Raw genomic sequence first — 23,219 nt, 5'->3', positions numbered from 1 at the left:
AGTGGACAGCTAGATCAGGAGTGGAACCATAGAAATCAAGATCACATGGAGGGTTAGCAACAGGGGAGTGGGAGGAGGAGAAGGGGGGAGAAGGTACAGAAAATAAGTAGCATAAATGGTAGGTAGAAAATAGGGGGGAAGAATAGTATGGGAAATACAGAATCTAAAGAACTTGAGACGCATGGACATAAACTAAAGGGGGGAATGGTGGGGGAGGGGGTATGCAGGGGGGAAGGGAATGAAGGGCGGGAATATAACAACTGTAATGGCATAATCAATAAAAAAAAAAAAAAAAAAAAGGTGCCATTTCAAGAACCAGAAGCAGCACAAGAATTGATCTCCTCTCCTTAGAGAGCTGGGCTCCCTGTACCACCCAGTCAGGTGGCACTAACAGCAAACTTCTTAAATCACATTTGCTGTCACTGTTGTTAAGATGGTTTCTCTGCTACAACCCTTGCAGCAAGGAGGCTCAGAGCTGGTTGATGACAGGTCAGCAGGACAGAGGTGGGTAGTTTCTTACCTGGAACCTCTCAGGCAGGTCAGTGGCTCGAATTTCATTGTCCTGGTCTGTGAGGTGACTGCTTTCCAGCTCGCTGGGCTCATACATCTCAAAGATGCTCCTGCGGCTCACACGTTTCTTGGCGGTCTTCTTGGGGCGCACTCGGATCTCACCCTCGGCCTCATCGTCCTCGTACTCATACTCTTCCTCCAGTTCTTCATCATACTCATTGTATTTCTCAAATTCATCATAGTCAAAGTCTACACCAAAAATCTCCTGGGCTTCTTGCAGGGCCCTGTGGGTGAGAGCAAGGGGCAGTGGGCCCAGGTTCTGGTGAGAGGAGAGACATGCAGCCCCTGAACAGACCCTTTACTTGCCCCGAGGGAACTGAGAAGGTTAAGGGAAAGGCAAATCAGAAAGCGTTTTCACTGTGGGTAAGAGGCTTAGCTGAGGGATGTTTCTAGGGATGTTATTTATGGAGAATAAAAAGCCCATCTTCGACACATACTAGTGACAGGGATCAGGTAGCAAGAGGGCAAATGTGTTCAGATCCAATTCAGTGGATCTGTCTTCTGCTAAGGCATTACTGAGTACCATAGGGCAAAACCTTTCTTCCGACAAAATTCTATTTAGAAGGTTAACATATAAATGAATAAACATGGGGCTGCAGGTTGAAGAGAGAGACTGGAGTCTTGCCCACCCAATCCCACAGTGATCCTACAATACAGACGGTGCTCTAGGAGCTTCTAGGAGCAGGCTGACATCACTGCCTAGCAAATGGCACTTGAAGCAGGAAAGTGAAATAGCTGAGAACTGTGAATGTCCCATTTTTGGCAGAGGTCTCTAACCTCAACTGGATTCACTCAGATGCCATTATCACTACCTTGTACCACACCCCACTCACGCATCTGTGTATCCAGGAAGCTTTTTCCGCCATTTAGGTTTTTTCAGAGGCTGTCCATCATCATCCACAATGAAGTCATCAATGTCTGGGTAGGAAAGGGAGGGATTAGTGCTCAGAGCCAGGACTAGGTGGCTTTAGTTCTTACTATGTGAGTGGCCAGTGAGGAGAAGAGCAGGGAATCTCCTAAAAATGAACTTTTTTGTGTCAAATGCTGGGGGCTTAGGGCTGATGAATGGTTCCCCATCCTATTCCTAAGGGCTAGGAAACCCTAACACTTACCCCAACATTGGCTTCCCTGCCCAATGCTACATACCTGACTCTTCATCATCTTCTTCCTCCTCCTCTGCAGGAGCCATGGGGGCCTCCATGGCCTCCTGCCCTTCTTCCCCTTCACCATCCTGGAAGATTTCCTCTGCAATGGCCTCTTTCTCATGTTCCTCCTTGCCATATTCCTCCTCGTCATCGTCCTCATCATCTGACATTTTTTTGACACGTCGATATTTTTGCTAGGGGTGGGAAAACCTGCTTCATCAGGGTCTGAGGGGACTGGCATAAGGAGGTCTGCTCTCCAGTCTCACTCACATTTTCCCACCAGTTATGCTGACCAAGGGAGATGGGACAGAACCACATTATGTGGTACTCTTTCAGCCCCAAAGCCTATCCTCGAAATGCTGACAAGCCTTTCTCTGACAGGCACTCAGATCTCGGATATAAATCTAGACTCCATAGCACAATGCTACTGAGCAACTCTCACTTCTCTGATGTTCTCCAAACTGTTTTGGATGTGCCTCCTTCCCCAGAAGTAACTGAATTTCAAGGGCTTTCTCCTTCACCCCCAGGGACAGAGACAAAGAGTAACACTTACTCCTCTTTTGACTTTGACACCCAAATTCTCTTCAATGAGGTCAAAATCATCATCCTCCAGGCGGTCATCAAAAGATGCTGGAGAAAACAAAGTGTTACCCACAGTGACAGACAGGCTCCTTTCCCATGGTAACTCCCACCCCAGCCTCACTTTATTTGAGGAGAGACTACTACTCACTGCGTTTTCTCTTCTTGTGACCAACATCGTCTTCTGAATCACCAGAGTCGCTACCTTCATCCTCCTCCCCTTCATCTTCATCATCATTGATAAAGCCTTTCAGGTTACCCTGCTCATCCTGATCATCGGGGTTCTCCTCCTCCTCCTCCTCATCTAGAAAACATCCATGTTTGAGACGTGGGGTTTGGGAAACATGTTTGGGTGGGGCAGGGCCACCTGCTTAACTGTGGTTTTCCATGCACTCTGAACCTAATGGCCTGGGTCCCATGCTAACTCTTCTGCTTCATTTAAAGGTGTAAAACATGACCACTGACTTGGAACACAAGCATGTGGAAGAGACTCTTTCTTTCTCGTATTTACCATTAGTCTGTAGGTAAGATGATTTCCTAATTACTTTGGCTCTTTACTAGAGGCTTTACGGCCACCAATATTACCTTTGGTTTCCTCTCAGTTTATAAACTCAGTGATTATATTCCTTCTTTCATCATAATTCTTTGATGAAACTTACATTTTCATTTCTGCCTTTAAAGCTATTTCACGGTCCTCTGATGGTGACCTGAGTGGTTGGGTTTGTCAGAAAAATAGAAAACTGGGTGCATGAATACCAACACTACTAGGTCTCTAAGAGGGAAACACTACGTATGTATTTGTTTACTGTCTGTCCTCTCCCCTTAATATAAACTCTACAATAGCTGGGTTTTATTTTGTATTGTTCATTCTAAGCACAGTGCCTGGCATATAGCAGATAGATAGATACACAATAAATATTCTCTACGAAATGACTGAAAATTCTCAAGCTGGTACCTCATGTGTGATAACTTCTGTGCTTAGCCTGAGCCTCTCATCAGCAAGAATCCAACTATCCAAAGCTTAGCAATAGTGGGAAGAAGCTTGAGGCTGGGGACTCCTCACCGTCATCCTCTTCTTCCACAAATTTCTTGGTGACTCGGGGCACCACTTCGCCTTCATCGTTGTACTCTTCCTCTGACTCCTCGGCTTCACTTTCTACAAAATCAGACATCGCTGCAGCTTGTCACGGCCTGCCTGAAAAAGACTAGAGAAGGAAGAGAGATGGTGATAAAAGAATGAGACACGTGACTTTACAGACGCCCTACACCTTTTCACAGACAGACTTTTAGCCACATGCCACCGCTTTGCCCAATCAATTCCACCTGGGGAGGATCGGATGGCTCCATCTCTTCTATCTTCCATTCTCCCATGGATGCTCCTCTCATTTGTAACCACCTTTAAAAAGGTGATTATACTGGACTTCTCTCTATACATACTATCTTACTTCCCCAAAGAGTTTTACTCACTTTACCATTTGGGGGCAGAAATGGTCAGATGAGAAAAAAAATTAGTGTAGAAATAATTATATAGGATAGTAGTATTGAGATGACGTGATTCACTCATCAAGAAGTTTGAAAACAGCTCTGGCTGGTGTGGCTCAGTGGGTTGAGTGCTGGCCCTCAAACCAAAAGGTTGCCGCTTCAGTTCCTACTCAGGGCATGTGCCTGGGCTATGGGCCGGGGCCCCATTTGGAAGTGTGTGAGAGGCAACCAATTGATGTATCTCTCACACATCCATATTTCTCTCCCTCTCTCCCCCGCCTCTCCTTTCTCTAAAAATAAATAAATAAAATATTTTTTAAAAGAAGTTTGAAAACAATTAAGTGCCAAATTAATGACATTTTCATATACAATATACCTGCCTACTGGCAGAGACAAAAGAACTTTTCAATAAATTACACATTTCATTAACTTGAGCCCACCTTTTTAGCAACATCAGAATCATAACTCTATTTTTACCATTATCTCCTTTCCTCCAACCCAGCAAAACAACAAGAGAAACCACAACGCTTTGAAAGAGATTTACAGGGCCCACTAAATAAACACAACTTAGTTAAATGCAAAGATTGCTAACCTTAAAGGCAGAGTTCAAATCCTGGTCCCATCATGTACCAGGTATATAAACCTGAGCAAATGACTGAATGTGTGAGTATCAATTTCTTCATCTAGAAAATGGCAACAGCCCTGGCTGGTGTAGCTCAGTGGATTGAGTGCAGGCCTATGAAGCAAGGGATCACGGTTTGGTTCCCAGTTGGGGCACATGCCTGGGTTGCAGGCCAGTTCCCAGTGGGGGACACACGAGAGGCAACCACACATTGATGTTTCTCTCCCTCTCTCCTTCCCTTCCCTTCTTTGAAAATAAATAAATAAAATATTTTAAAAAAAGAAAGAAAATGGCAACAGTATACCTACCTACAAGGTAGCTGAGGATATTACATGACACAGGGGAAAGAACCTAGCGTATACTATTTCAATAAATGTTAACTAAGTTTGAATATGAATTCCAGGCCTAATTTTCCTTAGCATTTTGTAATTTTGTATCCAAAAATCCCAACTGTGTCTTCTACTTCCCTGATTTCAGACTCATCCAAAGCCCAGAAACCGCAGTGGAGAATGCCCAAAACATGGAGCTTCTCGGGACTTGAGAAGAACTTTAAAAAAAACAGTGCATATCATACAAATTATAACATCAAGGTTCCATTCTGGAATCCTGAAGCTGGTTGCTGATAAACTCAACATCACTCCTCATCTTGTTCTGAATTGCGGTCATTGTGTACATGTCTATTTTCTCCACTCAGACTATAAGCCTACGGAAGTTGGAAACTCTCTCCAATTGAACGGGTAATAAAAACTACAAAAACAGCTCTGGCTGGTGTGGCTCAGTGGATTGAGCATCCACCTGTGAAGAGAGAGGGCAAGGGTTTGATTCCCTGTCAGAGTACATGCATGAGTTGTGGGCCAGGTCCCTAGTTAGGGGCTGTATGGGAGACAATGGATCATGTTTCTTTTGCATATCAGCGTTTCTCTCCCTCTCTCCTTTCCCCTCTCTCTAAAAATAAAAATAGCACCGGCTGGCATGACTCAATGGATTGAGCTTGGGCCTGTGAACCAACAGACCACTGGTTCAATTCTCAGTCAGGGCACATGCCTGGGTTGCAGGCCAGGTCCCCAGTTGGGGACACACCAGAGGCAACCACACATTGATGTTTCTCTCCCTTTCTCCCTCATTTAAATGAATAAAATCTTAAAAAAAAAAAACTATGAAAACATAAATGGCACTCTGAGAGGCATCACAAGATATTCTGTGATTCTGCACCAGGTAAGCCATATATATCCTTCTTTGTGCTCTTCACAAAATACAAATGTTAAGTATCTGTTATTAAATGCTACTTACTTTTTCACATTGTTGCCATCACCCCAGTGGAAGTCGGCAGTGGGAAGGGAGAGAACAGGAGGGTGGCTAAAGGCTACCTGAAGTGATCTAAGTCTAGCACTAGCTTTAAGTTCTGTGGCTCTAGTTCTCCAGAAAATTACCCATTCTGATATCAACTGATATCACAACTAATTAACTAAAGATTTAACTAAGCTCAAGGGAATACAACTGAAGGTAACTGAGTTCTGGTGGAAAAGGAGAGGCAATGATACGGTTTTATGTCCAATTTTAGGCTGAGGTTTCAGATGCCATTTTTTTTCAAACCTTACTAAAAGTCTACCATGTACACATAGTCTGCCAGGAGTTGGGAAACGGAAGAGAAACAGGATTGCTGGTTCTCGAGGAGTTGACTGCTAGTAGGAGAAAGACATGAAAACAAATAAGGATCCTAAAATAATTTTATATATTATTACATTCGTATAGAGCAGGCGCAGGAAGAGAATCAGAAAACAAACCCAAAACACTCACGCAAAAACCCAACCAAAACTGGGTGGGTTTCTAAAATACTCTAGAAAGGCTAGGCTACTTTAAGCAATTAAAAAAGAAGTACCCAAGGAATAATATTTATCGCACACCTACCAAGTTCTAGACACTTAACAAACACATATTAACCATTACACTGTCCTATGAGTTACAGCACGCTTCTCTCTCTGTCCAACAGAGGAAACAGACTCAGAGATAAAGTCAGCTGTTCAAGCGACACAAACAACAACCGCAAGAGCTGAGATTTGAGTCAAGATCTGTCTGATTCCAAAGTCACAGCTGTTTCTGCTGCATCAGCAGTTCTCAGTGTGGTCCGGGAACACACCCTCCTTTTACCACTGTAAACTCTCTCCCATGAGTTTACGGTGGTGTTTGCCAGACGCTAGATGACATATACCAAACAGACTGAATGCAGAAGCAGACATGAGAAATTCAGCTGTGTTCTGTTAAAGCAGACATTAAAAAGATGAAAAACAAACAAGCAAACAGAAAGTAAAACAATGTCACTCTTCTCACTATTTTTTTATTTTGAAGGTTATACTTGTTTTTCATTAAAAGCATTATTTCTGTACTTGAACAATAATTAAATAGACCCCAAAAAAGTATTATTTATGTTTAAGTATAGTAGGATTATTTTCTTTTATGAGATATCATCGACACATAACATTATATAAGTTTAAGATGTATAAGTGTTGATTTGATGTACCTGTATTTTGCAAAATAATAATTTTTTGTAGTAGCTTTATTATTTAAAATGTGTATTTTTCATTTTCACGTCTAATCCAGTTACATCAATATATATAAATCTCATAAACATCAATAGCTATAACTCACACAAACAAAATATCTTTGGAATCTTAAATTTTTTTAAAGAGTATAAAGGGGTCTCGAGATCAAAAAGTTTGAGAGCCACTGCACTGGACCATGGTATAGGCCCTGCAAGGTGGTGACACGGGAAGTCTTGGGTTTAGATCGATGCCCTTTCCCCCGCCTAAGATCTACACCCTTAAGGCCATAGAACTTGACTGGTGCCAAAAATGAGTATTTAAAACTTCTGCCAATTAATCTGGCGTTCTAATTTTAATTTTAACATTGCTTCCCCTCAGCCCTGAACTGAGCCATTAAAAATAGATTTGGGTACTGCAGCCCCTACACAAGTTTGCTCTAATTAAGCTATCAAACCCACGAATTCAATCTTGTAAGTCCTTAACACCTTCACACTAAATGCTAGCTACCAGATGCCCTACAGCCTACTCAACAGAGAGAAACAGACAGCCTACCTGATGAAAACAACGGCTTTCTTCCATCCCAGGGGTGGCTGGTACTCTGTGCGGCATGCAGCTTTTTTCTCATTCCCTAGGTTAGCAATAAAGTACATGCTGTGCTGTAGTGGGGGAATGCCTCCAAACTAGCTCATTGCCAAGACTTCCAGTTAAAAGAGCTGTGCCAGACACAATCCCAACTTGCTGCAACTTGTGGGAGCTAGATGTGCAGAGGATGCCGCAGCAGTGCTGCAGGCTGAGGTTGGCAAATATTCCAGAACAAAAACACTGCTGCTTATTAGTATATGATTAATATTACTATACAATAGCTGAGATAAGCCTGATATAATTTGGATTTTGTATTTAGTATTTAATACTTATGCTCTTGAATATTCCCCACATTATGAGTGCAAGTTAAATCTGCTACCAAAATAGGTCCACAAGGGGAGTGGGGTGGTGAAAGGAGAAGGTTTCTCCAGACAGAAGCACAGCTGCAGTGCAAGATGGGGCTCAAAGGGAGAGGCTGGCGGTTACCATGACATTCTCTGGAAGAGGAATAGAGCTGGGATCAGATTGCCACAGGGGAGGCCTCAGCAGTCCCTCCCTTTGAACATGATGTAGGAGGCAATTAAAAGGAGACCAGAGCAAAAAGAGATGTCTGTTAATTCCCTCCACTAGCAGCTTCAATTAACCTTTACTTTTTTTTTTTAGGGTCAAGTTCTGTGCTGGGATTTGGGTATATAAAAATGAGTAAAATATGCTTTTTTACCCCTGAGTTTACAACCTGTCTCAAAACACTTATAAAGTTATGACAAAACATAATAAATGTTACATGATAGTCATATACCAAGATTATGAAAGTAATCTGAAGAGGGAGGTCAGGAAATACCTCAGATAAAAGTGATGCCTGAGTTGAGAGGAGTTCAGAAGATGGTCTGGAGAAAGGGAACATGAGCAAAGGATTAGGTTTGAAAGGGCCTAGTGGTCTGGGGAATAGCCCCAGAAGTTTGGTGTGGAGTTTAAACTACAAGACACCCTGTACTTTATGAGCAAGGACCAAGCCAAATTGGATAGTTCACGAATGACTACCCAATTTGGAATCCAAAAACATAAAAGTTTAATAAATAAAAGTATTCTTTTTATTTATTGATTTGAGAGACAGAGAGAAACATCAGTTTGTTGTTCTACTTATTTACGCATTCATTGGTTGATTTTTGTATGTGCTCTGACCAGGGATTGAACTTGCAACCTTGGCGTTCTGGGATGACACTCTAAGCAACTGAGGTACCTGGCCAGGGCCAATAAATAAAAGTATTCAGCGTCCACGTAAGACAACCTTCTTTTAAATTTGGATTCAGAACTCTGTTATGAAAAATCCTAATTCCACCTAGTCAAGATGTTAAAATACAGAAGAGGCTAATGGTACGTATAATCATTTTAACATGCACATACATCATATTTGTGAGAAATAATTTTAGAATCTTTTCAATGTCAGGGTATAAAAAGCACTACTGTTAATAATGGTTCACATAAGAAGTAATTTAAAAATATTAGTTATCCCCTTTCTTTCCAAGTTTCCTTGGGGAACAAGGAAAGGGCAAAAGAGGAGCAGAAACAACTGAAATTTGTAACCAGATTCAGAATCCCTGCAACTCAAGGAGGGAGTGATGGCTACTGAGCCCTGCACACAGCTAGGAAATATATACAGTAGTGTATGTTGTATACCACTGTAGCACAGGGTTGGCAACTACCGAGGGCCAGAGCTGCCACTGTAGCACAAAAGCAGACACAGACAACCTGCAATGGTCCAGGAGACTTAGTTTGGTGACTTTTAACCTCGAAGTAGAGATCTTTTGCCCTGGCCAGGTAGCTTGGTGGGTTAAAGCATCATCCCCATATGCCAAGGTTGTGGGTTCGATTCCTGATCAGGGCACATATAAAAGTCAATCAATGAATGCATATATAAGTGAAGCAACAAATCGATGTTTCTCTCTCTCTCTCAAATCAATACATAACAACAACAACAACAAACCCTACAAGTAGAGGCCCTTAACAAATTGACATAGGTACCATGGGAACCTGTAACAGAGGACCTTAACCTGGTTTTAAGGAAGTAACTTTAAACTCAGACTTTAAAAGTGAGAAAGAATTAGCTAAATGGAGGAGCTGGCTCCTTCAGAAGTGGTTCGAGAAGTGTGGTGTCGAAGAAGAGCACTCCAGGATGAGGCCCAGGATGCAGTGTGGCAGGAACAGTGATGGCTACTTTGGGAAGAGAAAGAAAGGTTCATAATGAGTTGGAGGTGAAGTTATAAGGATCTTGGGAGGATGTTAAGATTTTAGATTCTATCTGAAAGGTGCTAGGAAGCCTCTGTGGAGTTTTAAACAGAGAACTGATAGTATTTACTTGCTCATTCAAAAATATTTAACGAGCCCTGGCTGGCGGAGCTCAGTGGATTGAGTGCGGGCCTGCGAACCAGAGTATCGCGGTTCGATTCCCAGTCAGGGCACATGCCTGGGTTGCAGGCCAGTTCCCAGCAGAGGATGCATGAGAGGCAACCATACATTGATATTTCTCTCCCACTCTTTCTCCTTCCCTTCCCCTCTCTCGAAAAATAAATAAATAAAATATTTAAAAAAAATATTTAAGGAGTACCTACTACATGCTAGACACACAGAGGACAAAGTTCCTGTCCCTTTGATACCTGTATTCTGGTGCAGGAGAAAAACCACAAATTATATAGACCTGTTATAAGTGGTAGGAAAGAAATAAACACCCTCAGCTCTGTGAGTTCAGGATGAGATAGGAAGAACGGGTAGAATGTGGTATACAAAGCCAAGGGAAGAGGCTCCTGGTAGAAAAGACAGGGAAGACCTTGGCATATGGTATGTGATGTTCTAAGGCCAGTACGGCTAGAGAACGGTGAAGGCAGCAGAATGTGAGAGGGAAGGGCCTCCTTAAGCAAGGTTATGAAGGCCATGGAAAGCCACTGAAGCATTTTAAACAGGGAAATGACATGATGTGACCTGACCTGATCCTGCAATATGGAAAACAGATCAGAAGGGATCTGAGTGGAAGTAAGGTAAACTGAGGATAAAAAGATGATGGTGGCTTGAAACAGGGTGGTAGCAGTGAAGATGAAGGATAGAAGACAGAGACGAAACATATTTGGAGGTAGAAATGACAGGGTTTACTACAAGACTTAGGGATGGGGAGAGCAGGGGGGAATCCAAGGTGTTTCTGGCTTTCGTCAGCATGTGGATGAGAGTATCGCTTACTGACGTAGGGAAGACCAGGTTTGGAACAAAGGGAAAACCAAAGTTTTCTTTATGTTATGTTAGGTTTGGGACATTTAAGAGTCATCTGCACACAGTTATTATACTGGCATACTCTGTGCATGATTCTTCAACACAGAGGAGAGAGGACTGGACTAGAGATTTAACCATGCTTTCAGATGGTTATTAAATCCACGGGACTGTATCACTCGAAGGAACATACAGAAAACCGAGGGTCAAACTATGAGGAAAATTAAATGGTTAGACACTACGCAGAGAGCAAAAGTGGCTAGCAAAGGAGACCGAGAAGCAATTAGACCAGTGGAGAATATCCGAGAGTGACGTGTCTATGAAGAGAATGTTTCAAGAAAGGAGTAAACTGTGTTGAATATTTTCCTCAGACAATGAGGAAAATGGGAACAATGTACGCATGGAACTTGGTAATATAGAAGTCACTGGTGGTCTTGATAAGAGGAATCTCAACAGAGTGGTTAAAAGAGAAACCAGACTGGTATAGGGTGAAAACCGAATAAAAGCTGAGAAAGTTGACAGAGGTACAAATCTGGCTATGAAGGGAAATTTAAAAAAAGTATTAGTAGTTGGAGGTGGATAAGAGGAATACCAGACAGAACATAATTTGTATGTTGATGGGAACAGACTTTTATAGAGAGGTAGGATTTAAGGATTGATATTATTGGGAATAACAGAGGAAAAAATCTTAGGATTATTATATACACAGGATTCTTTCTGAGTGTGATGCCATTATTGAGACCAAGAACTTGGGAGCAAAAGCCAATTTATTTGCCCCTAAAGACCTGGGCAGGCTTCCTTACTTGCCAAGGTCTACTGAGGAAGAAGTATAAAATGTGCCTAAGGCACAATGGCTTGATGTAACTAATTTCTTGATGAGATTTAAACTTCTAAGGGAACAACAATACTATGCTAAGCTAATGTGGTAGTGAGACAAACCAACTGAGTTAGAATGGGCTAGTACTGGCTGAAGAGACACAAGTGATGGAAAAGGGCTCTAAATTCAGAGCTGATGGGGAAGCAATCATACTTTTGTAACCAATGCAATGAAGACGGGTAATTTTCAGATAAACATAGGACCAAGCCACACACCTCCAAGAAATTAATCAAATTCAAAATTGTTTATACTCTCCATGCTTATGAATAGCAGTGGTATAACTTAACAATCCCTAATTATTTCTGACATTACAGTGGATTTCCATGGGCATATTTTTGGAGAGGTTAGGTCTCCTCTTAAAAAAGAAAAAGTATTAATTCTTGCAACAATCAAGGGAAATGGACTGCTCCAGCTGGTTCAAGGAAATGCCTGGAAAGAAAGGCAGAAACTGGAAGAAAACAACATTTTGACTTAACAGCCCATTTGATGTCTGTGGTAGGAGTTTGTGGACGTAGCCAGTTCCCTACGAAAAGTTCTAACGTTACTATTCAATAATACGGAAAAAGATGGAATTTGGCATAGCCCTTTAGGCCTGAGGGTCGAGATGATGAAAGCTCCATAGATCACATCTCCAGAACAAACAATTCAATAATCTGATCCTGACTCAAGAAGCCACAGACTCACTCCATTTCCAATCCTTTCGCGTGGCCCAGTTTTCAAAAGCTACGACAGAAGAACGGGATTTGAGTAAGACTGTTGATAAAACAGGTCGCCCAATTCACGGGCTCCGAGTGGCTGGCTCAGGGTTCGGAAAAGCCTTGAGACTCTGAGCAACTATCCCGCTTTCCTCCTCCTTCTCCCTTATTGAGCTTGGAAGGCCGGGGACCCCAGATCTTCCCGCATACGACTCCCCAGTATCTCTTCCCTTACAGGACCAGGCCTTAGGAGCCTGGTCCCTCACCTGACCCATTCAAGCAACACGTTTTCCAGTCCGAACTTTACCTACCCGCAGCCCGCCGCTTCTCCGTTGCGCTAAACCCCCAAGGAGGAAAATGGAGTCCTCAAACCGAGACCGGGAAAGGATAGTAAGCTCCCACCGCACCGATTTTCCACCGCCACCGCCGCTGCTGCGTCAACGTGCTACGTCACTTCCGGCTCCCTGTCACTGGGAGTGGGAGGGCCATGCCTTGGTCTCTTCCCCCACCCAGCTCTCCGGGCTTCATCCGGGAGGTCGTGAAAACTGGCAGAAGCAGTTCAGGAAGGCAGCTATCAGGACAGAGCCACGGGAACAGAGCGAGCGGATCGGAAGCAACCAGGCTTAGCGGATTCCTCAGACCGCTCTAGCCAAAGGAACCATAAAGACCAAACTAGGGCTTTTTCATTTCCTCTTCTCTGTGATTCCTCCCTTAGCTTCCGGTTCCGGGGAGGGGCGGGGTTTTCTTCGGGAGATTAGGGGCACTGCGGGACCTCCAGAATGGCTGTGGTATCGCTACTGTTGTTCGCGACTTTGTGTAGTGCTGTGGGAGCGTCCAATCTGGCTGTCGTTACGTGCGGTTCTGTGGTGAAATTACTCAATACGCGCCACAACGTGCGACTGCACTCACACGACGTGCGCTATGGGTCAGGTACTGTGGCCCGGTTTTGGGTGGGCTGGGAAGGCCCTGTAGTTTCTGGGGGGCGGGGCCTAGAGAAAATCTGAGGGGTGTGGTCTGGGAAGGTTTGGGGAGCTCGGGCAAGGTTTCTGAGGTCTGGAGGCGGAGAATCGGAGAATTGAGTTGTTCTAAGGCGTCTTAATCATAATACCAACTTCATTCTGGTGAGCTACGGAGTGTGCATGTATACTCTTATATGTGACATTCATACGAGGTAGAGACTACTGATATACTCACTTCATAGATGAGGAAACACACTAAATCACTTGCTCAAAGCTTTGCAGCTAATGAGTGACGGAGACGCAGTTTGATCCAAATCTGCCTAGGTTCAAAGCCTTTTCTCAGTTACTCCTGGCTAGCACTACTCGGTATGGGAGAGACATGTAGAAAAATTACAGTAAGAGCTGTGTCTCTGAAATTTTGAACTCCAAGAACCCACTCTTTGACTACGACCCTCTGTTCTAGCTCATGCTCTTCATAGTTAACACTTGCTCTTCAACTCTTTTCCTTTGGTCTCTTTTTATTCAAACCGTACCTTTCTTCTGGTAAAGAATGTAAACTAAAACACTCACTGGAATTGGAGAGGAAACCGATTTGAGAGTTTTTTATCATATGAAATTAAAATGTTTTGTTCATTTATAATGCAGCAATTATTTATGGATTCATTCAGTCTAGATTAATGAGCTCCTACTGTGTGCCTATTGTGCTCAGTACAGGAGATATGGTGATCAGTCAGCAAGTTACAAGAAAACAAACAGACAAAAAAAAGTTAGTGGACTAGTGACTGCTTCGTGTCTGTGTTGGATGACTGGTGATGCTGATAGCTAAGAGAGGAAGGAGATCTCTCAGGTGGAGGCTGGTTTGTGGTTCATGTTTCTCAAAACCTGTCTGACCAGTTAGATTTGGAAAAGAACTGAGTTGTCATTGTTGGGATGTCTTAATAATCTTAGCAGCCATTCAGTGAACACATTCTGTGTGTCTGGTTTATTACTTTTAAATTGATCTAGTTTTCTATTTGGGGTCTACTGAATCAGAGTCCTGCCTGTAGGAATCTGTAAGTTTAAAAAGCTCTTCAGGTGCTCCTGACGGGATAGCCAGATTTGAGGACCAGGTTCAAGAAATCTGTGCTGAGCCCGAGATACAGAGTTAAGTGCAGATGGTCCCCAGCTTAAAAAATTTTCAACTTTACAGTGGTGTGAAAGCAGTACACATTCAGTAGAAAGAAACAAGCTAGGCTAATCTCTGGTGTTTGGTAGGTTAGGTATTAAATACATTTTGACTTACTATATTTTCAACATACGATGGATTTATCAGGACACAACCCATTGTCATATGTTGAGGAGCATCTGTTCAACTTCACTATATAGGTGGTGGTTAAAGACATGGGCAGAGTAAATGAGATTGCCCAAGACGAACTGTGGTCCTCAATCTGGTGTCAATTTGAATCACTTGAAAAAGTGATTGAAGGGCCTATACATGCTCTTGTCCTGACTCCCAACAAGTACAGTGGTACCTTGGTACTCGTTAATTCGTTCCAGAACTCATTATGAGTGCAGAAACCGGTGAGAACCGATCGTGAGGAGTGATGAAGCATTTTCTCTTGCGGGGCGGTGTCCTGACTCACACAAGTTCTAGCATGTGTGACAAGTCCTGGGCAAGCACCGAATGCTGAAACACTTTTTTCTCATCAATGTGTGACAAGTACAGGGTTTGATGAGTACTGAAGCCAATGAGGACAGAGGTATGACTGTATTTAAGAATGGATAAGTGCCAGGTATAGAACTCCGGGTAATCACAAGGTTTAAGGATGGAAGGGGAAGTGGGGGTGTAATAGAAAGTGAAGAAGTAGAAGACAGAAAGTATAGATCATAATTTAGTGAAACATGGCAGTTAAGGACCAACCATGAGAACTGTAAGGTAATCACCAGAAGTAAGGAGGAAGGGGCGGGTTTGGGACTTTTTTTTTTTTGAAGATGTAAGAACACATGAGTGGAAGAAGCAATAGAGAGAAGCCGGTAGTTTAGTTACAAACATTCACCCAGATAACTGTGGGATAAGACATCATGTGTCAAGTAGTAAAAGGGGTATCATTAAAAACCTGCAGTCAGGAAGCCAAGAGACTGAAGGCAAAAGTAGGAGGGATAGGCAAGAATACCTAAAGAAGGTATCTGGGAAATATGGGGTACCTTTAAAGATTTGTGTAGCCTTGCCTGGTGTATCTCGGCGGATTAAGCGCCGGCCTGTGAACCAAAGGGTCGCTGGTTCAGTTCCCGGTCGGGGCTCATGCCTGGGTTGCGGGCCAGGTCCCTGGTTGGGGGGCACATGAGAGGCAACCACATGGGTATTTCTCTCCCTCCCTTTCTCTAAAAATAAATAAGTAAAATACTTAAAAAAAAAAAAGATTTGTATAGTGCATGAGGCCTAGGGAAGAGAATACCCCTGGTGTTTATATTGGGAGAATGGCCTATCTGGGAAAATTTGACAGGAAATAAAGCTTCGTGGGAGGCCATGTGGTAGAGGTTAAGAATGTGAGTTCTAGAGTTAGAGCATCGAGATTCAAACCCGAACACTCTCTGTTAGGGTTGTGTGACTTCGTGCATACTATTCAGCCTTACTGACACTCCAGTGTAAAATACAGGTGATGATAATAGTAATAGATGCATGTGCCAAATATGAATATAGTCAAAAGGCTTCGGTTAGATCTGACACCTAGTAAGTGCTCAGTACACATTAATTAGCTAGCAATTACTTGCATATCTTCTTTGTTAAGCTACATGTTTAACCCAATGCCTCTTTTTTTTTTTAAGATTTTATTTATTTATTTTAGAGGGAGAAAGAGAGGGAAAGAAACATCAGTGTGTGGTTGCCTCCCCAGCACCCCCTGCTGGGGGCCCAGCAAGCAACCCAGGCATGTGCCCTGTCTGGGAACCAAACTGGCGACCCTCTGGTTCGCAGGCTGGCACCCAGTCTACTGAGCCACACCAGCCAGGAACCCAGTGCCTCTTAACTTGCAGGACTTTACCAGTTTAGGCAGTGTTAACCAAATTTAGATGACTTGAGGATACTTTTATAATATATTGATAGATCACTTACAGGAATTTGGGAGCCGTATGGCTGTTTGGATTAAAATTGACAGCAAAAACTGGTCTCATTTTAATTGTGAAATGTGATAAAAAATTATTTTAATAGATGGTGAACATCGAATAATATCACAAACATGTTACAATTATATGAGTAGACACCCGGCATATACTACAGGCTATCCCAGCTAGTATATATAGGTAAACACTGAGTGTGCATCCCAAAAAACCCACATATGTTCATTTATTTAGTGCCCTTTGATGCAAATTTTTGGAATTTTCTAATATGGTACACTCTTAGATATAGTTTATCATTTATAACTAATACTATATAAATACATTTAGTATTTCTCACATATATTAATATGTATTAGTATGTATTAGTACCTACACAACTATTAACATTCTAGGAGAAAAAGTTATTACCAAGCCTACGGTTTCCTCCCCACCCCTCCGAGCCTATTGTATGACATGGGGCACATTATTGGCTATAGGAAAGAAACAAGGGTCCAGTCGAACTCAACCTCTTTTCTTTTCTTTTTTCTTTTTGGACTGCAGGTAGTGGGCAGCAGTCAGTGACAGGTGTGACCTCTGTGGATGACAGCAATAGCTACTGGAGGATACGGGGGAAGACCTCCACAGTGTGTGAGAGGGGAACCCCCATCAGATGTGGCGAGCCCATCCGGCTGACACATGTCAACACTGGCCGAAACCTCCATAGTCACCACTTCATTTCACCGCTTTCTAGAAACCAGGTGAAGTGGCATCCTGTGGGTCATTGCTGCTTGGTGCTTTACTCAGTTGAATTGTTTGACAACTTGTGTGTTAGTCCTTTTTTAGGTATAGATGTTCTCTGCTCTGCAGATGTGGAGAACTTGGCTTTGTCACATACGTGACACAAACAATTTTGACCAATTGTTTTTGGTCAAAATGGAGACTTTACATCTAGATCAAGTCAAGAAATGAGGAAGAGAGACAGAATAAGTGCCCATTAGCATATCATAAGTTATCTTGATAAATCCTGCAATAAAGAAACCTAATGTTTTTAAAACTTGCAATAAAAAATATTTTTTTAAGGTTTTATTTATTTATTTTTAGAGAGGGGGCAGGGAGGAAGAAAGAGAGGGAAAGGAACATCAATGTGTGGTTGCTTGTCACATGGCCCCTACTGGGGACTTGGCCTGCAACCCAGGCATGTGCCCTGACTGGGAATCAAACTGGCGACCCTTTGGTTCGCAGCCCACAGTCAATCCACTGAGCTACATCAGCCGGGGCTATTATTATTAATTTAATGAGTGATGCCAACTGACCACTAGGAAAATGAATTAGGTATTGTGCCATTAAAAAAAAATTTATTGCTCCTTTAGAGAGAGAAAGAGAGAAATATTCATTCATTGTTCCACTTATTTATGCATTCATTGGTTGTTTCCTATACGTACCCCGACTGGGGATCGAACCTTCAACCTTGGCATATTGGGACAATGCTCCAACCGACTGAGCTACCTGGCCAGATCCTGTGCCATATTTTTTAAGCCTTGAGTTTTGGGGGGATGTAGAGGCCCTTAATGACTGCTTCCCTTCCACTCCCACTCTTGTTTATAGTTTTCTCTATTAACATCTTACATTAGTATGATAGGTTTGCTATAGTTAATTGGTAATATTGATACATTGTTATCTACTGAAGTCCATAGGTTAGTCCAGTTTCCTTAGTTTTTACTGCTCTTTTTCTGTTCTAAAGTCCCATCCCAGATCCTGCATCACATTTAGTTGTCTTGTCTCTTTAAGCTCCTCTTGGTTGTGACAGTTCTCAGATTCCTCGTTTTTGATGACCCTGACTGACAGTTTTGAGGAGGGCTGGTTAGTATATTATAGAGTGCTCCTCCATTGGAATTTGTTTGATGTTTTTCTTATGATTTGACTGGATTTATAAGGGTTTTTGGGAGAAAGGTCACAGAGGTAAAGTGCCATTTTCATCACGTTATATCAAGGATACATACTATCAACATGATTTATTACTGTTGATATCAATTACCTGGCTGAAGTAGTGTTTTACTTTTAGGCCTTCTCAACTAACAGAGCCAAGAAACATGTACGTAAACATATATACACATATCTATAAATGTTTATTTGTGTAGTCATTTCTATGTGTATTAAGTTAAACATGATTTCTTAATGAGGTCTCCAACTGTGTTACCACATAGATCATTCTAGCCTTCTTCTTTTGCTTGTTTGTAAATTCCCGCTCTAACAGTGAGACACCCGGCTCCACTGCCATCCATTTACCAGCGTGCACAAGTCTAGTATACAAATAAAGTAGTAGTCGAATTGTTGGTTATGTGCAAGTCCTTTTGTCTTTTAGTCTTAGACTGTTTCCAAATGACTGTTTTTTATAATTTAAAATTATATAGCTATTACTGTGTGTTTAAATGATATATATATATTTTATTGTGATAGAAACTCTGAATATTTGGCCCGAAGGGGAATGGGATTAAAAAAGGAGTGGAAGACAGGATCTGCTATAATTTGCTCGATTAACATTTCTTACTTTATTTAATTCTCATAATTCTTCTTTAAGATGATGTTGTTATTTTATAGAAGAAAAAATAAAGGTTTGAAGGAGTTACATAGGAAGGGATAGAGCTGAGATTCAGGGTCTGCTTGTCTCTAGCTTGAGTTTCTCACCAGGTCACTTAAAATCTAGTTAAGGGAATGAAGCAGGGATATTTAAAGTCAAATAAAAAGAGCTATAAGGTGCTCGCTTCAGCAGCACATATACTAAAATTGGACCGATACAGAGAAGATTAGCATGGCCCCTGCGCAAGGATGACATGCAAATTCGTGAAGCGCTCCATATTTTTCAGAAAACTACTTGAACGACAAATTACATTTTTAAAAAAGAGCTATAAAGTATTTTAAGACTATAATAGAAAATACAAGGCAAATAAAGGGTTATTTGCAAAATAAGTGTCTGGACCATATAGTATGGCAATTGATTTTGTGTCCACTATGTCTTGTCTTTTTCCCACAATTTAAATTATTTACTTATTTTTAAAAAACCCCGGAAAGCTCATTTTTCACTTTTAGGTAATCTTGTTTTTCTTTTTACTGCCATCCTCCCCTTTCCAAGCCTGTGTACCAGCCATGCTAATGTTGCTACTACCATTTATGTCTTCCAGGAAGTGAGTGCTTTTGGTGAGGAAGGTGAAGGCGATTATCTGGATGACTGGACAGTGCTCTGTAATGGGCCCTACTGGGTGAGGGATGGTGAGGTGCGGTTCAAGCATTCTTCTACCGAGGTTCTGCTGTCTGTCACAGGAGAACAATATGGTCGACCCATCAGTGGGCAAAAGGAGGTGCATGGCATGGCTCAGCCAAGCCAGAACAACTACTGGAAGGCCATGGAAGGCATCTTCATGAAACCCAGTGAGTTGCTGAAGGTAGAAGCCCACCATGCAGAGCTCTGAGTCTACAGGCTGTGAGCCACTGTCACCACATAGTGTTCATTGACATCTGCTGCCGTCTCACTTTGGGATCCCTGCCACAGAGTCCCTGGGCATTGGCCATGTCACCACTGAGATGAAGATGGATGCAGAAAACAGTAACTGTGTGGAAGCTTCGGCTCTTCACAGTTGAAATGGTTGTTCCCCCAGACTTGGGTCCGTTCTTTCTGAGTGCAAGACTTGTTGGTAAAGGAGCAGGTGCATTTTACTCATATTGATAAAACAGAAACTGAGGGAGAAATCCCTCCTAGCTGGGAAATTTTTACTCTTCAGAAGTTTGGCATCATGGATTATTAATGTGTGTGACTTTTTCCCTGCTTTCTTTCTCTAAAATGATAAAGAGATTTCATTGTTAGTCACTGTGTTGTCATTTATTAGGTGTGCTATTTTTTTATTCATTTATTTTCAGAGAGAGGGGAAGGGAGGGAGACAGAGAGAGAAAGAATATGGAAACATCAATTGGTTGCCTGTTGTAGGTCCCTAAATAGGGACCTGGCCTGCAACCCAGGCATGTGCCCTGGCTGGGATCAAACCAGTGACCTTTTGGTTTGCAGGCTGGGACTCCACTGAACCACACCAGCCAAGGTCAGGGGTGCTATTGCACGATCTGATTAATCCTTGAGTCCTGAGAGTCATTGCTATCATCCTTTTGAAATGCTGCAAACCTTTGGTGCGGGCCCTTTTAAGAGCCTTACTTGCATTCAAATTTTTCCTTTTTTTACTTTCTCTTATCTAGCACCTCATTGGTAGATTTTTCACTAAAATTATGACTAAAGACCCTCAAAAATGTTTTATTCTAGATCTGTTACTGCAGTTGAGAAAAGGGTAGTAGTAAAAAGAGGAACCCACATTTATTGTCTGCTAAATACTAGGCACAATGTTGCAGATCTTAACTCATTTAATCTTCACAGATAAGGGTAGATGATACAATTTTGCCAATGCAGAACAGAAAAGATGAGTAACTGCCCGAATTCTTAAAAGTAGTAAATAATTTGAGGATAGGAATCCAGCTGTATCTGGCACATTTTTATTTTTCTTTCAATCCTCACCTAGGGACATGCTCATTGATTTTAGAGTGAGGGGTGGAGAGGGAGAGAAACATCTATCTGTTGTGTTTTGCACACACCCCATCCAGTACCGGACCTGCAAGCTAGGCATGTGTCCGTACTGAGAAATCCATCTTTTGGTGCATGGAATGAGGCTCAAACAACTGAGCCACACCAGGCCGGCCTGGCATGTGTTGTATTTACTACACTATAATAATGTTTAGCTCTTGGTAGATAACTACTCTTTTGGGACAGTGTAGGAATATCTTTCTTTGAAAAGGTAGGTAGAAAACTTTTGTCCTCTGCTCACATTTTCTCCCTGTCCTCACTAGTCAAGTCGAGAAAGTTTGCTCCTATATCCTTCAAGCATGCAGCAGTGAATGAGGGTTTCTGCCACCTGCTGGAATTTTAGTGATTAACCTTAGTCTTTATTTTTAGAAATTTCGAGATTTTTTTTCCTGTTTGCTTCAGGGAGTTAAGGTAGAACACATTGGGGATACAGGTCTCCCTGACTTTCCAAAAGTTCCTGTTAATACACTACTTCCCTTTCACAAAATAACTAAGTGTTCAATGACTTTTCAAGCAGAATGCTTTGCAGTTATCCTCACTTAGTAAAAAGAGGTAATAATGTGAACTTCGGGATAGCTGGGAATACTCTTTGCTTTGTGCCATTTCAGCTTATTAAAGGTTTTATAGGTACACTCTACTTTCAGATAGCTGGAAACCTGTACAGGTCTGTGCCAGACATGGCCCCTTACATTAAGAAATGTTTCTTCTAGAAGGACTTGTTTCAGTAAGTTGAGACTATAAACTGGTTGAACTCCAGCTATGCCCTTTCCCTACTATTCCACTTCAGTTGCATTGATCCCTTGAGAGCTCTCCAGAAAGGAGACAAATGATAAAGTCAACGTTTCAGGCTCAGTTAGTTGGTAAGACGGTAAGTCTGGGAAGAAAGAAAGGAAATGTTAGAAATCAGCTGCATAAAGGGAGCAGATTGGACGAGATGAATGAGAGTAGGGAACTGTGTTGCAAGGTGCCACTCCTTGGCTTGGACAGTGTTCGCTGAGTTGTTGGGCCTTCCCTGAAGGTTCACAGAACACACCCTGTTGGCAGGCTGCAGATTACTAGGAGGATGGTAGAACAGTGGTGCTTGAGAGATAGGCATGAACTATAAAGAAAGAAGCAGTGAGGAAGCCCTGAGGAAGATGTGAGATTAGTGATGAGAGGGCTAGAGAAGTAAGGAAACCAGTTGGAGGGGTAAAAGCAACTTTGGATAGCCCAGATGAGAGCTGAAATGGTGCTTTATCTGAAGGAATAAAAGAGTCTCCAAATAAAATCTTGAAGGACATTTATGGAGATTAGGATGTGAGAGTAAAGTATGTGAAACACCTATCTTGAAAGCCTCAGAATTTCTCCAGCTTGTACTGTAGTAACATCACCAAAGTAGAGTTGGAAGGGTCCTTTGTCCGAGAAGAAAACAGACAGAATAAAATCAACCTGAATTTCTCCTATTTTGTAATTGTTTGCTTCCCAGGCCAACTATTTGTTGCTGAAGGGCAAGAACACTATCCTCTACTTTTATGGTATCTGCCCTCCCAGTCCCCAGCGTCCACGTGCCCAGATTACACACTGCACAGGCCTGAAAACTCCAAGTAGGGTTCAGAATGGTGCCGCCCACACAACAGGTCAATACATATTAACTGACTAGAACAGTATTCCAACAGTGAATGAAATTCACTTCTTAGTGGATTAAAAACTAATTCCTTTCAGGCCTTACAGTACCTCTTGGTTTTCTCAATCATTTTTAGACAAGGCCCTTGAATAATACAGGAGAGCTACTTCGTATGACTTAGAGGTTTAACTTCTGCAGTGTACTCCGTCCAGACCTTAAGTGGGCAAGAAGACTCTATAACTATCCTAGGAACCTGTTTTGTAAGTGGAACTCTCAGAGGCCGCCCAGATCCACTGCAAAATAGGGAACAGTTCAGACTGTATGTTCCCCTGGAGTCCCCGGCTCCGCGGCCCCGCATTTCCGGGCACGGAAGGGTGCGGCTGGGAGTGGGGCGTGTTTGTCAGTCCGCGAGAGGTCCACTCCACAGCACTTTCCTTCCAGAGCCACGCCTTCACTTCGGGCTTACAGCGGGTCGGCCCTGCTGGATTCAGCGCACCGGGTGGGGTGGGGCGGGGCAACAACACAGCTGCTGGCTGGCTGGCTGTGGGGCGGGGGAGGGGGGGGCGTGGCGCACGCGCGCAACGCTTCCTTATCCTGTGCAGTCCCTGCGCGCGCGG

The 23,219-nt window shown here is 42.6% G+C and overlaps 2 protein-coding genes and 1 non-coding gene across 5 annotated transcripts in view; 2 read left to right on the top strand and 1 right to left on the bottom strand.

The window, feature by feature from the left end:
• The window catches only part of SUPT6H (SPT6 homolog, histone chaperone and transcription elongation factor), a 33,470-nt gene extending 20,691 nt beyond the window's left edge, over positions 1 to 12,779 (bottom strand). Inside the window, exons 1-8 of one of the 3 annotated variants that reach the window (XM_037162773.2) lie at positions 12,659 to 12,779; positions 7,491 to 7,566; positions 3,358 to 3,499; positions 2,446 to 2,598; positions 2,269 to 2,345; positions 1,717 to 1,909; positions 1,404 to 1,488; positions 521 to 794 (exon numbers count right to left, since the gene is read on the bottom strand). In XM_037162773.2, coding sequence (XP_037018668.1) covers positions 521 to 794; positions 1,404 to 1,488; positions 1,717 to 1,909; positions 2,269 to 2,345; positions 2,446 to 2,598; positions 3,358 to 3,466 — 891 coding nt within the window. In that variant the 5' untranslated portion in view covers positions 3,467 to 3,499; positions 7,491 to 7,566; positions 12,659 to 12,779. Of the gene's footprint in view, positions 1 to 520; positions 795 to 1,403; positions 1,489 to 1,716; positions 1,910 to 2,268; positions 2,346 to 2,445; positions 2,599 to 3,357; positions 3,500 to 4,368; positions 4,469 to 7,490; positions 7,567 to 12,658 lie in introns of those variants that run through there. The other 2 variants (XM_037162772.2, XM_053662755.1) reach the window with 2 other exon arrangements.
• An 88-nt stretch (positions 12,780 to 12,867) lies between these two features.
• On the top strand, positions 12,868 to 20,239 carry SDF2 (stromal cell derived factor 2). Its single transcript, XM_037162775.2, has 3 exons — positions 12,868 to 13,277; positions 16,943 to 17,139; positions 19,561 to 20,239. Exons 1-3 carry the CDS (start codon positions 13,127 to 13,129, stop codon positions 19,846 to 19,848), a joined length of 636 nt encoding a protein of 211 aa, XP_037018670.1. The 5' UTR covers positions 12,868 to 13,126; the 3' UTR covers positions 19,849 to 20,239.
• Positions 19,136 to 19,242, top strand: LOC119062083 (U6 spliceosomal RNA). The gene has a single exon (XR_005084915.1). It is a non-coding gene; the product is annotated as a U6 spliceosomal RNA (small nuclear RNA).
• Positions 20,240 to 23,219: the final 2,980 nt, after the last annotated feature.

The sequence above is a fragment of the Artibeus jamaicensis genome, unplaced genomic scaffold (assembly GCF_021234435.1).
Source record: "Artibeus jamaicensis isolate MK-2021 breed Jamaican fruit bat unplaced genomic scaffold, CSHL_Jam_final contig_2790, whole genome shotgun sequence".
Classification (NCBI taxonomy): Eukaryota; Metazoa; Chordata; class Mammalia; order Chiroptera; family Phyllostomidae; genus Artibeus; species Artibeus jamaicensis.
The sequence above is the reverse complement of the archived record's forward strand: the minus strand, read 5'-3'. Positions and strand labels throughout refer to the sequence as shown.

Excerpts from the sequence above, each read along its gene's own strand:
- SDF2 (XM_037162775.2), top strand. The coding sequence starts at position 13,127 with ATGGCTGTGGTATCGCTACTGTTGTTCGCGACTTTGTGTAGTGCTGTG. Across the intron at positions 13,278-16,942 it reads CGACGTGCGCTATGGGTCAG|GTAGTGGGCAGCAGTCAGTG; the intron begins GTACTGTGGCCC and ends TTTGGACTGCAG. Across the intron at positions 17,140-19,560 it reads CACCGCTTTCTAGAAACCAG|GAAGTGAGTGCTTTTGGTGA; the intron begins GTGAAGTGGCAT and ends TATGTCTTCCAG.